This window comes from Chanos chanos, chromosome 3, assembly GCF_902362185.1.
Source record: "Chanos chanos chromosome 3, fChaCha1.1, whole genome shotgun sequence".
Classification (NCBI taxonomy): domain Eukaryota; kingdom Metazoa; phylum Chordata; class Actinopteri; order Gonorynchiformes; family Chanidae; genus Chanos; species Chanos chanos.
Window position 1 is genome coordinate 32274707 of NC_044497.1, and position 15881 is coordinate 32290587.

The following is a 15881-nucleotide window of genomic DNA, read 5'->3' on the forward strand; positions in this document are numbered from 1 at the left end:
AGAAAGACAATCAGTGCTTTATGGCAAACACTGTTTTTTCCTAAGCTGAGTTGCTTGCAGCTGTGCAGCAGTGCATATCTGATTCATCAGGGAGACAGTGAATATTCCAGCAGATGTGAAACTGAAACTGGATGTTTTATTAAGCTGTGTCTGCATTTAAGGTAGGTACTGCTTGGATGAGAAGAAAAACAAAGAGCATTACTTTTTCTTTCACTGTGTGTATCATCCAGGAGAATGCAGAGAAGGTGACCCAAGATAAATCTCAAAGACATGAAAATGAATTTTCTTACATGCCTTAAATACAGTGATATACATTTGCTATTCATCCTATCCATACCTAAAGCTTTAAAAGAAAAACACATTCAATATTTTAAGAGTGGAGCCATGGGTCCTCAAGCCAGGATGCAAGGTTCACCTGCATTTGTTAGGGCTTCAATGTTTTGTGAGCTGAACTGTGGTTTAAGGGTCCAAAGACTAAGCCAGGGCTTCTCTTGATTCACAATCTTATTCAAGTAAGTTTTCAGTTTAAGAACTGCGTTCCATAACAGAAGTATACAAATCTAATAATTATAATTTAGGAGAATTCATGTTCACTTGAAGTACTTTCAAAGCATCACAAAATGGCAGGCGGTAGTTTCATGTGACCAAGGGAAGGTAATTCAGTACAAAACTATAAATGCATAGGTTTTGAGCTCTTTGTGATGAAATGAATTCATTCATACCATATGTTCAAATACAAATTCAAGTCTATTTGTAAAGTACTTTTTAAAATGAAATTGTGACAAAGCAGTAAAGCTACAGATAACAGTGCTTAAACCCCCTTCGAGCAAGCCAAGGGTGACAGAAGCAAAGAAATACTGTCTAAAATGTAGCGAACAGGAGAAAGAAACCTTGGAGGGAACCAAGACTCAACAGCTGGAGCCCATTCTCCTCTGGCCAGCACTAAAACAGAGATATTCACAGTACACAGAGTCCAGGATTTCCAAATTCTATGGCATACATAATTGTTTATGCTATATAACTTATTATGTTTACACTAAAAAAGATACAGAAGATTCTAGAAGTTCTAGATGCTGTGAGATATAGGCCAACTTGATAACTTATTTATATGAAAACGGTGTGGTTTTCTTTTAGCACCAGTAGCTGTATAATTGTTAGCAATACTATGCTGCGGTTATGCAGTGGGTAAAAAGGACAGGTTGGTCATAGTTCCACAGTCTGGTTGAGAGGTGGACCACAGGCTGGTGGTATGAAGGATAATGGTATGAGGAATATGGGGTACTGGTGGGGACAGGAGCAGGACATTCAAGGTCTCAGGTGGAGAGCAGGGGATTCTAGACCTCAGGGCAGGACAGGAGCTTGTAGGAGGTCCAGGCAGGGGGGGAGGAGCTCTTAAGCCACGGACACACTACATGACTTTCAAAGTCGTCAGATTGCTCTACACAACTTGCTGTCTTGTCATTGGGAATCTTGAAATCGTACATGACTGATGAGTGATAGGGGGTCACACATTACAAGATCTTTCGCCAGGGGGACTCTCCGACGAGTCTGTCTGATCTCCAAACTACATTTTGTCATGAAAACACACACTAGAAGTGACACAGGAAATGACGTGATACAGGGATCTTTTTCTTCCAAAAATGGATAGCAGCAAGAAATGAGCGATCCAAGTTGTTTGTGCGCGATTTGCAGCAAAAAAAAACAAGGAGGAAAAAGAAAGGAATATGGTTGAGAGAATGGATTGGGATATGTGTCTGCTCTGCAGAGAGAGCTGGAGGTAAATAAATATTTTTGCAATGATTATGTAGGTAGCTGCCTGCTTGTCCTGTGAGTTGGCAAGAATGACAAGGTTAAAAATACTGAAAAACTTGTGCATATGCCAATGTATTCTGACAGAAACTATACTATTGGTTTGATAAAATATTAAAACTTGCCATAGGCTTTGGTTACCACCACATATTAGGCTACTGTAGACAAAGATAATATACTCTGTGAGCAATATGGCCAAAATCTCATCTCACAATATTTGTATTTTGACAGGGGACTGCTATTATTGATATTGTTTATGTAATTAAATTGTAATGTTAGAGTCACAGTCTTAAGTCATGAATTCATATTCACAGTACTGCAGAAATGTATTATTTTAACCATATGTGGCAAATATAAGAGTCAGTGTGCCAAATGAATTAACCCCCAGCCCTGACTGTTATTTTCTTCTATTGGTAGACACCGTCTACAGAGGCAGAATGGCAGACAGTAGCCAGGGACTTTTAATTGAAATGGCAATTTCCACATTGCCTTGGTGCACTTGATGGAAAACACACCCATATACAACCACCAGCAAAAAGTGGTAGCCTTTACCACAGTCACAAGGGCAGGTTCTCTGTGATAATGATGGCTGCTGGGAATGCAAAGTATAAGTTCATCCACACAAGTGTGGATACCCAAGGCAGGGTCTCAAGACGCTGGACTGTTCGCGCACTCTGACCTGTGCAAAGCGAAGGACCAGGGCCTGCTTAACTTTCCTTTCCTGAGCCTTTGCCCAACTCCGACATAACGATGCCGTACATGTTTGTGGGCGATGACGCATATCCTTTAAGGCATGACCTTATGAAGCCGTATCCATTCAGGCAGATGGACCACAGTCAAAGGGTACTAAACTACCGTCTCTCTAGGGCACGCGGAGTGGTAGAAAATGCATTTGGTATTCTTGCAAACAGGTTGAGGATTTTCAGGTTCACCATATGCTTGGGGCCAGATAAGGTGGTTATGATAACAATGTCCTCCCTATGCATCCATAACTTCCTCCGCGAGCGCAGGTCTGAGGCATATACACCTCCAGCCTTTGCAGACTGGGAGAATGCTGACCACAATATGGTTAATGGAGGAATCAAGGTATCGGGGGCTTTACAGCTGGTGGAGCATAGAAGGGAGCGCAACCCAACAATTCCTGCAAAAATGCAACAAAACTGCGAGATCATTTTCTCTCATCTGCAGGTAGTGTTCCTTGGCAGGAGGAACACATTTAGTAGTGTAAGGATGTCACAGTAATTATTTTTGTATATATGTATGTGTGTTTGTATACATTTTTCACATTTTTACTGCATTGCCTTTTAAGGAATTTCTGTTTTGAAAAGTGCTATACAAACAGGTGCTGGTGGTGCAGGTGAGCAGGAGGAGGATCCATTCCTTTCAGTGTCTTGAATATCATATATCATATTCATGATGTTCCTTTTCAATCTAGTTAGATTTGCTGGGTCTTGTATTTGCCTTAATTCAGATGCTACCTGGTTTCCAAATGTAGTGAATGCATCAGGAGTTGGGTCAGCATAAACTTTTGCTGCCATTTGCTTTAAAACAACAAGCTTTTGCAGCTCTATGTCCGATTCTGACCTCCCCTTGCGCTTGACTCCCCTTGCATTTGACTCCCCTTGCGCCTTCCTGCTGGCAGTTGATGGAGCAGGTGAAGGAGCTTCCCCAACAGCTGTTGGGGAAGCTCCTTCATCTAACCATTCAAGGGGGGAGGCAGTACGTGATGCACTAGCTGATGGTGTGCCAGGTCTCGACAGCGGTGTCTGCCACTGATCGAGTGATTCTGAGAGGTCATTCTGATGTTCTGTGTCATCCTGCTCACTGAATGACACATCAAGCTGGAAAAGAGATGAAATAGTGTCAGTGGACATCACAGTTCTACGGAAATATCAAATCATGGTCATTGCTCTCAACTTTGACATTAACAATGTAATAATTTTTATGTTACTCATGAAAACATACCTTAATATTTGATAATTAATTTAATAATGTGCACTTACATTTTATACTTTATATATCTCATACTCAAATTTCCTACTAAATTAATTTCTATAGTACTTTGCACAAAAGCAATCTGCAAAAGTCAGGGGCGCACCTCACCATTACATGTACAGTATGTATTTCATAGCACTGTACACTTGTACTTTACATGATGCACAGTGAGTTTGAGTGTGTTAGATTCTTGCTCACCATAATGAAAAACTGAAAAGCATAATTTAATTAAGAAATATATTTCAAAAACCAGAGAAGAAGGCAAGAAATGAAAACAATAGCAATTAAAACGTATGTTTACAGTTTCTTGGTTGTGTATACTGAAAAACATATGTTTGTAGACTGTATAACTTACAGTGGTTTCACATGCACGGTGAACAATATATTGTTTTATGAAATCCATGACCCTGAGGAGCCACCTTTGTCTTGGTGTCAAGGGTTTGGTCCCATTCCCATTTGATTTTGGTTTTATCAGCCTTGAGTACTGTGTCCGCAGGGATACTGCCCTGGTCTTAACCTCCTCAACTGACAGACAAAATTAAAAAAAAGGAAAAGAAAGAAAGCAAATGCTTCGTCAATTGTCATGCATTCCAGAATTTTGTTTGTATGTTTCAAACTGCGTTTACATATTTGTCAAGGTAAAGGCATCATGTAGGCTAGCCTATCTGGTCTATCTCGTCATTGCAATATGAGAAACTCTTACTGAATCAACCGATTTTGCTCACCTGGCTGTTGAAGAGATCCGGCAATTTCTCTCCACCTCTTCTCTTTCTCGACTCGGTTGTGGTACAGGTCGTTGGAAACATCAAAAAGGCATTGGTGCTCCTGCCAAAGTTCTACCAAATTTTCCTCCATTTCTCGGGTCCAAGCAGACCGCGAAACTTTTGTTGTAGCCATGCTTGTTGATGTCCTACAACTCCTCCCACTGGTTTCCCCTCACCCAGAGCTCTGCCCTCACCCCGTTTCTTGCTTTCTCATTGGCTGTAGCTCGTTGCGGCACTCACTGTCAGTCACAACACTTTTCACACTACAGGATTTGGACTCCCCGACAGGTCCAGATTAGGCCTCATGTTGAGTCCAAGGGCTTGGAGGTAGTATTTTAGAGACCTCAGAACAGGTAGCCCATAGTCAGGGTGGAGAAGACAAGATAGGAAAGAGGGAATGAACGGGTTTAGTATGTTGAGGCATGCAACACAAGTTCTTTCAACGTTCCGAATATCTGCCGGCTATTTATCTTACCGAATACTGTACCGTAATGCTATTACACTAAAATTATACAAGTCGAATTCATCTCTTGTGAGAAAATCAGTGGGGTCTGTTGTTTGAACTGTCTGTTTTCTGTTTTCATTTTAATAAATGAGTACAATCCATGTGCGATCTTACGCAAGGGAGACATTACGAATGCTTTGTTTTGTGCAAATGAAAGGGGCAAGTTAATACGAGATCAAAGTCAAAATCAAGTCATACTCTAAAGATATGATTGTATGAGAGAAGTTAAAATAAACACAGAACTCAAATCCACCCGGAATATAAAAAGACATGCTTCTGGAGTAGTAAACATCCATACGTCACAAACGTAGAAAGAAGCTCGTGTTGGATTTTTGGAGACCATGTCAGAGAGCTACTCGTAGTCACTTTTGCGCCATCGTGCGTATAACTTGTCCACACACGCGAGTAATAGCCTTAACCTCAAGCATTGCTTGGGAAGACAACATTTCATTGCAGATTCGTTAGACACAGGCTATTTCAAGGAATTATTGCCTATGTACGAGATACATTGTTTACACTGTGACCTCTATACAATTCTTGATCTTGGCAATCATGGACAAATGTCACTGCGGTAACCAATTTAAAGTAGCGGACTGTCTTAAATAAAAAAACTTTGAACCTCATTTCGAGTGTTACCAAAATCAGCATTGGGTTGAAAAAGACAACCATGAAGAAATTGTTGATTTATCCTAAAATGAACAAAGGACATGCTCAGTTACAAATACGAATGCATATATCAGTCTCATTTACAAATAATTTCCGTCTGAGTTTAAACGTTTTTTTTTTTGGTGAGACCATAGTCAATAGTCAAATGACTATTTGACAAAATGAAACAAGACTATACTTTATAGATTATGCATGAATCTATTTTCAGATAAAGTCCTCTCATTCCGCATTGGAAGGTGCGTCCGCATTGGAATACAGTGCCCATAAATTGTATTCAGTAAAACGTGACCACTTACTTTGCGGCGGGACTTAAAGCAAGTGACACCCTAATGTATAGTTGCTTTTGTAGAATATGAGTCTGTTTCTCTTTTGCTCAGAAAGAGTTTTAACAGTCGGGGTGGGCTAGAAAAACACAGAATTCATTTTAGGAACAAACCCCTCCCTCTCTGTCAGACGCGACTGTAGGGAGAGTAGTTCCTTAAGTTACAGAGTGCCTAAACCTGCCCCGTGAAGGAAAACTGCAGTTACACAGACGAAACAACCCTGCACCGAGGACTTTCTTCTGAAATTTCAGGTAGGTTCAAAAACCTATTTACTGTGTAGCACTGTTACTGTTGAGTTTCCGCTTCGTGACACCAGGGTGTAGTTATATATCCTTGGTGTGTCTTTCCTGAACGTCAAATGTGATTCGGAGACAGATTGGAGAACAGAAACTGTGTGTAAGTGCAAGCTATGGTCAGAGGAAAGTTCCTTATTTTGATTAAGCAAGGGAGGTTAACTGTATAAACAGTTTTTATTTTGAACACCATGTACATGTGTTTATGTCTGTCAGTACAGTATAGGAAAAAGTCGTAACCTCAAAATAGTTCTTTACGAATTGACTGAGGATGTGGTCTAGCTTGTCTCTCCAGTTTAGACAGCATTCAGGACTCGTTGCAGGGACAGTCATATCAGGCATGGAACATGTTCCAAAACTTAATCAGTTCCAAACAATTTGACAGTCTGTTGAGTTTTAGGAAATACAAGTTCTGCTCTTATTTTACCTATCTTTGTTTTGTTTTTGATAGGAGGATATCTGAAACTGGTGCATTCAAACTTTAGTCACTTGGTTCTTGCATTCTTCCTAATTGTTATGGGTATTATGGGACTGTTCTAATACTAAAATCATATTGATCCTCCTTGCCTTAGACTAATTTATTTAGGGCTAATTTTAGGGGTTAGTTATGGTTAGGGTTAGGGTTAAGCTCTGGGTCAGTAGTTGTTTTTTTCTCTACATTGCTTCCTCCACTATTTCCTCCATCAGACATAGTGAGCTCTGAAGGCCTTTGGTCAGTGACACATTTGATTTTTGTATAGTGTGCAGTTTTTCCTCTGTGTGTTTATCTTTATTAATTACTCAACAGACCAGTGATTTTGGCATACCAGATGCATTTGAAAGGTCAATGACTCATTTATTCTGAATGTTCTGCCTTGTTGTAGGCAGTTTCACTAGCACTGATACCTCTTGATCCTTGTGGTGCCCAACCCCAGTAACTGTGTCTAAAAGCAAATAAACGACCTAGAATCATGACTATGTGGTATTCTTATGCGTGCACTACCGACACAGACACACCTGCCTTAAAGCAAAGATCTTTGGAGGTTAGAGTATCCTTCTTTAGTGCACCCTATGATGGATTTCACGTACAAAGTATGCTGTTATTTGTAAATTATTAATCTGTTATGGGTGAGGATAAGATAGGTGAAAGTTGGCAGTCTGCATTTCAACTGGTTCAGTCTTATTGTATCATTTCACAGTGCTGGAGGACAGAGCCAAAATAACGAAAAATGTGTCACTGTCTGAAAACTTGCAGCTCCCTATAGATGTAGAATACACTGCAGGAAAGGACTGAAGTAATTAATGATGTCTAACTTCAACCATAGTGATTTGGCTTGAAATCTCCAGGCTATACTGTTATAGTATTTATATGTTTATTGCACCTTTTTCAATTACAGCAGGGGTGTCAAAATCCAGCCCTGGAGGGCCAGGGTCCTGTGTTTTGTTTTCACCTTTAGTTACCTGTTGATTTTCACCTTGAAAACAGGTGTGGACACTCTTCAGCCAATCAGAGACTGTATTTAGCTGGTCCACAAGAAAAGCAGCAGGACCGTGGCCCTTCAGGACTGGATTTTGACACCTGTGATCTACAGAAATGCACATTAAATGTATGGCATATATCTGGTTTAGGTGTTGGAACACCTGTAATTGAGTTGTGACTCAAAACCTACACCATGGTTGTAATCACAACACAGTAACACAGTAACCATGGTTGTCTTTCCACAGCTCCATCATGTATCCTATTTCCTGCCTCACAATCTTTGTTGTAAGCATCATGGGCCCATGGGCAAGTTCTGGATTCAAAATCTGTGCCTTTAATGTCCAAAGTTTCGGTGAATCCAAGTCATCTAATCCCAGAATCATGCACACTTTGGTCCGGGTGAGATTTTATGTGTATATTTTCATTTGTTTCTTTGTCCATTCTTTAAGCACATTGTGTGAAACTCTGTTTGCTTTGTCAGTTTGAACATTAACCACAACAGTTACATGATACCTCACAATCCAGGAGTCAACATTTAACCATACTGACTGTATGGTGTTTCAGATAGTGTCACGCTGTGATATATGCTTGCTCCAGGAGGTAAGAGATCACAAAAAGAAAGCCATTCCACTCCTGATGACTGCCCTTAACAGGTACAAATTAATCTATGACACATCAACAGAACTGAGACACTAACCTTTGTATTTAGGTTGAAATGAATAAATAAACACAATCCTGAAAAACTGCAATCATAGTTGAAAAGTGGGACTCATATATGTATATTTATACTCACATAATATATATGTATATGTGTGTGTGTGTGTGTGTGTAAATGTGTGTTTGTATATATATATATGCACACATACATACATACATATGTACATATATATACATATAAATATAAATATATTCCCCTCTTAGATATGACAGTGGTCACAGTTACGACTATGTGGCCAGTGAACGCCTGGGAAGGACACCAACCTACCAGGAACAGTATGTTTTTGTGTACAAGTAAGTGCTCAGCTTGACTGTGGATGGGTAAAAGGGCTGTGTGTATGTGTGTGTGTGTGTGTGTATTAAACTAATTAAGTGGAAACTTCTAAGTGCACTACTGTTTTTTTCTTTTTTTTACTTTGGTACATAGATGGTCTTAATATCCTCAGATCTATTCATCTGTCTTATTTCTAGGACAGAGACAGTCAAGGTATTAGAGACATATCAGTATCCAGACACGCAGAAAGGAGACGAGGATGCATTCTCAAGGGAACCCTTTGTGGTACTTTTTGAGGCTCCTAAAACTGGTAGGAACTGGGACACAAACAAAATACTAAATGTACAGGAAACTGCTAAGAGCAAAGAACTATTTTACCCTTAACATTACATACATGTATCAAATATGAGGAAGGGTTTGACTAGAGCACACTGAATACTCATTTAGGTTTGAGTGGTAGTATGTATGTTTAGGTTACTGTTACCCTTATGTGTTTAACTGGTGATGTCCATCTAAGCAGAGGTGGGGAAGTTTGTTCTGATTCCACAACACACCACTCCTTCCAATGCCACCAAAGAGCTTGATGAACTGTATGATGTTTTTACTGAGGTCACAAAGATGTGGAGGATACAGGTAACTTGGTCAAATTATATATATTTAAAAATATTAAACTGTTTGATACACATGTGAAATATTGTTTGTGTTTCAGCTGTGGTAACAAGAAGCCTGCAACTCTTATATCAAACACAGTTCTGGGTTTTTTTTGAGGAATATGCCCATTTACTGATAATGTCGTGCTGTAATAACCCTATGATCACATTTTCATTTTTCATATATAATCTGCTGCCCACCCATACAGAATGTGATGTTCCTGGGTGACTTCAATGCAGCATGTGGATATGTGGCCAAGAAAAACAGGAAAAATATTAGGTTATTTTCCAATCCTCCCTTCCTCTGGTTGATTGATGATAAGACTGACACTACAGTGAAAGAATCCACAGACTGTGCTTACGACAGGTACGTTATTATTAACCAACTTTCATTTAAGGCATACAACTTCAGTTTGTCATTTTCTTTGAACAGAGATGATAATCACTGATTTTGCTTTCACAGAATTGTTGTGCACGGGGAATCTTTTGCCAGAGCAGTGGTTCCACGTTCAGCAGGCCCTTTCAATTTTGCACAGAAGTTCCGTCTCTCAGAAGCTGATGTAAGATTTACCTCTCCGTCATATACACTTACACACACACACACGCACACAAAATCTAAGTCATAAGCTTTGGGTTTCTTTGCCCCGTAATTTTTGGGGACTGTTGATTAGCGACTGACTGAACTAAAAGAACAACTTACAAAAACAATTTTCTCGTTATGGTTTGTTGTCTGTAGGCACTGGACGTGAGTGATCACTACCCTGTGGAAGTGGATCTTAAATCTGGGGCAGTAAATTTACAGCCCTCATGGCTCTCCCTCCTAACTGTGACCTGCATCCTCCACCTTGTGCTGTATGAGATTCCATCGCTTTCAGCATGGAAATAATATTTAAACAAAGAACATTCCTAAGGCGATAATTCCTAAGAGATTTGCTGAAGACATTAGTAAATACCACTGCTGTATTTAAATTAAAGAAAAACATCACAGTTGCTGAAATGTACCTTAAACCAAGGATCATTCATCTCAGGAGACCTGGTATACATATGAAATTTACATTACAATGTACTTCATTGCAAGGCCCAGATAAGTGCCAAGAATTCATATTCTGAGACTTTACTGTAATGTTAAGACTATACCACTTATGTAAGTCACATAACACAGGGATGCACTTTTTGACTCAAAGCTGAGATCTTTTCTTTTTAATAAATATTTTCATATTAAATTTGTCTCAGATTGTTGCAAATAAGTAAAAGTCAACACACTTAGAGCAAACTCCTATTCAAATGCTCATCAGGATCTCATCCGATCAGGCCATGAGGACAAGGCTGGAGGTGATGTACAGTAAGCCTTCCACATTCGCAAAAAGGACCCCCAGGAAAGTGGAAAACCGCAAATATCTTTGGGCCCCCCCTAGACCTTAACTCTTAATACCATGGCCTATATTAATAGTAATAAATGATAAAATTAAAAAAAAAGATTAATCACAAATGCATAAAATATTAGCATTATTAATCTATTTTATGTTGCACACTTGAATTAAACGATGTCCGAAACAAGTGTGTTGCTACGTTTTCTTCATTTATTCCGTAACAGCATAAAAAAATACACATCACGCTAACATTTTATCTCACTCTGTGTTAAGTTTCATTTCTTCTACACGAATTCTCTACTATACCAACAAGAACCTCGCTACTTCACTAACTCCTCTTCTCAAAGGTATAGCGGCAAATTATGTCTCAATGCAACAGCATGAATAATAACACAAAAAAAAAGTCTACAAAATCCTGGAGGAGACACAAAGTACAATTATGGGGCGTGTACCACATTTACACTTTCTAATCTAAGCACCTTGTCTGCGATTTTCCGCAGCAGGCTGCAAAACTCCCCCCAAAAATTCTCATTTAATTAATGCCGGCAAACTCACGAATAATCGAATCCGTGACAGTTAAACCCGGGGGGCCGACTGCAAAGTCAAGCACAGCAACAAGTTTGCCCACTGTTGCCTACAGGGATGACCGTACCAGAGTGCCAAACTGACTACACCGCTTTTGCTGTCTAAAATCTCATTTGAAGATTTCATGAAGGAAGAAAAAAAAAAAAGTCAACACACACTCACTTTTGTAATCAAATGTTGATTTTATTATGGTCTAAACTGGGTCACTGGAGGCCATGTGTCGCATCAGCAGCAGTGTGAGTGCTGTGCGTGTGAGGTGCTCAGTTGGCGTGCAGTGCCTTCCAGCGGCTCAGTGGCCCACGGCTGGGGATATATTTCACCCCACAACCATCAGGAATCAGACGCTTCTCCTGCAGCATGTCATCAAAGTCGACTGCGTTGAACTTGGTGAAGCCATACTTCTTGGAGATATGGATCTAAGGGGAGGAAAGCAGAAATTCAGTGTTGCCAAGAAATGAAATTTCATTACCCTTTTACAAAATAAAACCCACTACTACTACAAAGCCCCAATTACAAACAAAAAAAAGACACTCCAAATACTTTCTACAAACCATACCTTCTGACGTCCGGGGAACTTGAACTTGGCCCTCCTCAGAGCCTCAATGACGTGTTCCTTGTTCTGGGTCTTTGTGCGCACAGACATGATCACCTGACCAATGTGCACACGGGCCACTGTGCCCTGGGGCTTTCCAAAGGCACCACGCATCCCAGTCTGGAGCCTGAGGTGAAAGGAAAGAGCGGAAAAGCCACAGGTTAGAGATTCACCACTGCTACCAATTACAGTATATTTATTCCACACGAAACTGAAGTCATCGGGGAAGTTGACAAAGTTTCAGAGCAGGCTTATGATAACTTAAGTTTTGTGTTTTGTATCAATGGTCCCTTTAAGGACCCAGCACTTGCCAGCTGGGCACATACACAAACCAAAGACTTCAATGTCTGCAGCCTTTGCACACCAGACTAGTACAGACAACAGGACTGGTCGGCTTAATAGACTGCAGTTACATCTGTGGCTCAAGCCTCTCCCTCACCTATCAGCTCCAGCACAGGATAACATTTTGTTGATGCGGATGACGTGGAAAGGATGCAGACGCACACGGATGTGAAAACCATCTTTGCCGCAAGTCTTCACCATGTACTTGTTGGCACAGATGCGGGCAGCTTCCAGAGCTGGACAGAGTTAAGCAGATCAGTGGAATTGCAAACATTTATCGATAATTTTAGAGTTAAGGTTAGTCTCAGACAGCTTGGAATTGAGCACAAATGTGTCAAGTTTAAACCTCGTCAGTACGGTCAAACTAACATCAAGGCACATTCATTACAAAATCTTAAGACTTTAAATACAAATATGTGTACTCAAAACAGCAAGCAAAGACATCAGACTCCTGGAGCCTGAGTTCTGCGCTGGGACAAAGCTCCTCTCTCACCTTCTGAGGACAGCTGCTCATACTCATCTGATACCATGTGACCGCACAGGGGGAACTCATCCACCTTAGCCTTCTTCCTGCCCAGGTCAAAGATCCTGATCTTTGGATCTGTGTATCAATTTGAAATGAAAAGTACAGCTCAGTACCAAACTCACAGAAACAGCAGTGCACAATGAAGTAACACGCCTACAAAACACAGCCAGCAAGGGGAGAACATCAGAATCCTGTCAGCAATATCAATGGACTCAAGTGAGTTACATGGGAACTGTGTTGCACATAAACATAACAGCCACAAACATTTGGGCATAGGCATAACAACTAAAAACCAGCCTGTGTAAACATGTGGAATGGCTTGAAGGACACTTACCAGGCACACCCCGACAGAAACGGGACTTGGGGTAAGGCTTGTTCTTACAATATCTGTAACTGTATCAAGACATTGTATTAGTTTTATGAACTGGCGAATGTTAAGAGCATTGATGCTCACTGACATTCTTGATACTATATAGGAAAAAAAAAGATGCTTCAATATAAACTCAATATGTTCAGCATAGATGTACCACACATTTGTCACATTTATTCTACGACCAATGAAACTCCGAGCCTACATATCACACCCTGTCGATGTCAAAATATGTTTAAAATTATACTCAAGACATATGACCACTAAATTTCAGACAGCTCCGCTTAACACATTATATTCTTCCTTTCCTTTTCAGACTCATAAGTTCGCCAAACTGCCCTGATAATGTAGCATCTTAATGGCAAGCTAACGCCAACGAGGCTTCTAACGCTAGCATTTAACATGTCATCATGACTTCACTTTGAATAACTCGGCGCATCAACTGCATGTCTTAAAATTGTCCATTAAAACTAATAGAAAAATATTGGCGATTCCTGTTACATTTCGTACACCACTACAATGTGGATTATTTCACGTAAGACCCATTGCACATGGTCACAGTTTTAGCGGGCCTGCCATTTTCGTTCGGCCTTTCGCCTAGATTGCTAACACTCTACAACCTAAGAAAATGACAAAATCTGGAACTCACCAACGGGCTGGTCGGCGGCCCATGGTTGCAATCTGCAATAAACATACAAACAAAAGTTTGTAAATATAAATAAAGGGGCGAGGAGAGTATGAAATGCTTAAATTTTAAGGAGCTTTAAGAGAGCGAGCGAAAACGCGTTCTGACCACGCACTCACCTAATGGAGGAAAGGAAGTGTAAGAGACTTCCGCTGCGTAATATGCTTAAAAGGCCACTCCTTATATGAGGTTTTTGTCATTCAAGCGCGTGTGTATTTGCTGTTTACTCAACTTTTGCAATTACCTTTTCATGTTTAAATTCATTTGAATAATTTAAAATATAAAGATGAAAACAAGGTCTGAATTGTGAATAAAAAACACTTATATCTGTCCTCCTATTTTTTAAAATGTAAAATGTGGGAAGTGTAGTTTTCTGTTTACTTGTAGTCCATTGCACTTAGCAACGTGCCAATATCTGGCTGAGATCTCCGTTTGACAGTGGTCAAATATTCAGGAAAAACTACTCATTTGATTTGGCTATGGCTTGGGGATGTTTTCTCCTATATATTATAGAATAGTATAGTATATTACAGAATTTCCAGGGGTAACACGTTTGATCTGATATCTCTATGGCCATTAGTCTTACAATGACTGAGGTCACAATTCTGGCAAGAGGAACCGTTCCGAGATCAGTGTAAATTCTACGCGTGCACATTGTGATAAAAAGTACCAAAACTGTGCACCTAAAGACACACAAGAGGGCGACGAAGACCAGTAAATCGGTAGCCCCCGACTGACAAAGAAGTCCAGCAGGTGATGCTGTCGTGAGAAACGTCTGTAAAATTTGCCCTCTCCTCAATCTCCCTAATTTCTCAAAAGGAATGACCTCACATCTCTACACTTTGGGTTAATGAAGAACAAATGTTGGGTTGGGCTTTTGGAATTCAAGGAATTATTAACATTTGTTCACAGTCAGTACCGAGATTACTTAAAATAATGTAACCATCCTCTGTCCTCAACCCTAAACCATAAACTTTAGCACCATATTTCTCGGTTCTGATTTGATGCTACCTCTTGCATTGTCAAAATGTTTGTTCTAAGGCTTGCCCAGTTACCTGTAATAGCTCCACTGAAACAATGCACAGAAGACACACATTATAGGGGTTGGATGATGAGTGAGGACCAAGAGTTCATGTTTCTCAACAACCTGTCAACCTGTGAGATCTAATCAAACATCAGCTTCCGCTGAAGGGCTTCTAAGCAACCTAAACTGTTCTCTTTTGTCTCCAAGCCTGCTGCATTCCTCACTGATAGGCCAGGCAAACACTCTTTGCCTTAGATGGGACTCTCTAAAGGTCAGATGAAGCCTGACGTCACAGCACAATACTGATCATCTGATCTGCCACAGATCTGTTCTGGAGTCAGTCCAAAGCCAATAATAACCACTATGTACTTTATAAAGCTGTGGTCATCGAGCCCTGAGGATCTACTCTTCCTATAGGATTTTGTATTACACCTGATCCCATATGCTTAGTTCCAACATTCAGATGCTACTGAAAACCTTGATCAGTTTGAATCAGATGTGTTAGACTCAGGGTAGAACAAAGGTATGTGGGAGGGCAAACAATTAGAAGGAGGTTTGACTGTCTCTGTAGGAGAGTAAGAGAGGCTCTATGCACTAAAAATAACACGCAAACACACACAATCATTTTATGAAGTGTTAATGTTCTTTATTTTACTATCGTAATAGACACAACATGCTAGGAATGTCAAATCAGCAGTCTCCTCACAGAATGAAGACCAAACATTAACACTCAAGGACTGTGCATTTTCCTTAGAGAGGGAAGTATTGATAAACATTAGTCTAAAACTCATCTTTCAACGATAATCTGTTTTTTTGTCCTTACATATATTTGTTCAATAAGAGAATATTTCTGTAACCTTCTCTTGGTAACACCTTTTCATGTTATTAAAATTTGCATGTCAGAGAATTTCTTTGCTGCATTTTTTTTTACA

At 40.0% G+C, this 15881-nt stretch overlaps 2 protein-coding genes and 1 non-coding gene across 3 annotated transcripts; 1 reads left to right on the forward strand and 2 right to left on the reverse strand.

The window, feature by feature from the left end:
* Window positions 1-7914: 7914 nt before the first annotated feature.
* Window positions 7915-10341, forward strand: dnase1l1 (deoxyribonuclease I-like 1). Its single transcript, XM_030767746.1, has 9 exons — window positions 7915-7941; window positions 8060-8213; window positions 8379-8467; window positions 8736-8825; window positions 9003-9115; window positions 9326-9438; window positions 9665-9822; window positions 9919-10015; window positions 10192-10341. The coding sequence occupies exons 2-9, from the start codon at window positions 8067-8069 to the stop codon at window positions 10339-10341; spliced, it is 957 nt and encodes a 318-aa protein (XP_030623606.1). The 5' UTR covers window positions 7915-7941; window positions 8060-8066.
* A 1231-nt stretch (window positions 10342-11572) lies between these two features.
* On the reverse strand, window positions 11573-14066 carry rpl10 (ribosomal protein L10). Its single transcript, XM_030768347.1, has 7 exons — window positions 14045-14066; window positions 13890-13921; window positions 13205-13263; window positions 12838-12945; window positions 12442-12580; window positions 11967-12129; window positions 11573-11826 (listed from the first exon to the last, which is right to left on the reverse strand). The coding sequence occupies exons 2-7, from the start codon at window positions 13910-13912 to the stop codon at window positions 11671-11673; spliced, it is 648 nt and encodes a 215-aa protein (XP_030624207.1). The 5' UTR covers window positions 13913-13921; window positions 14045-14066; the 3' UTR covers window positions 11573-11670.
* On the reverse strand, window positions 12276-12411 carry LOC115808834 (small nucleolar RNA SNORA70). Its single transcript, XR_004025224.1, has one exon. It is a non-coding gene; the product is annotated as a small nucleolar RNA SNORA70 (small nucleolar RNA).
* Window positions 14067-15881: the final 1815 nt, after the last annotated feature.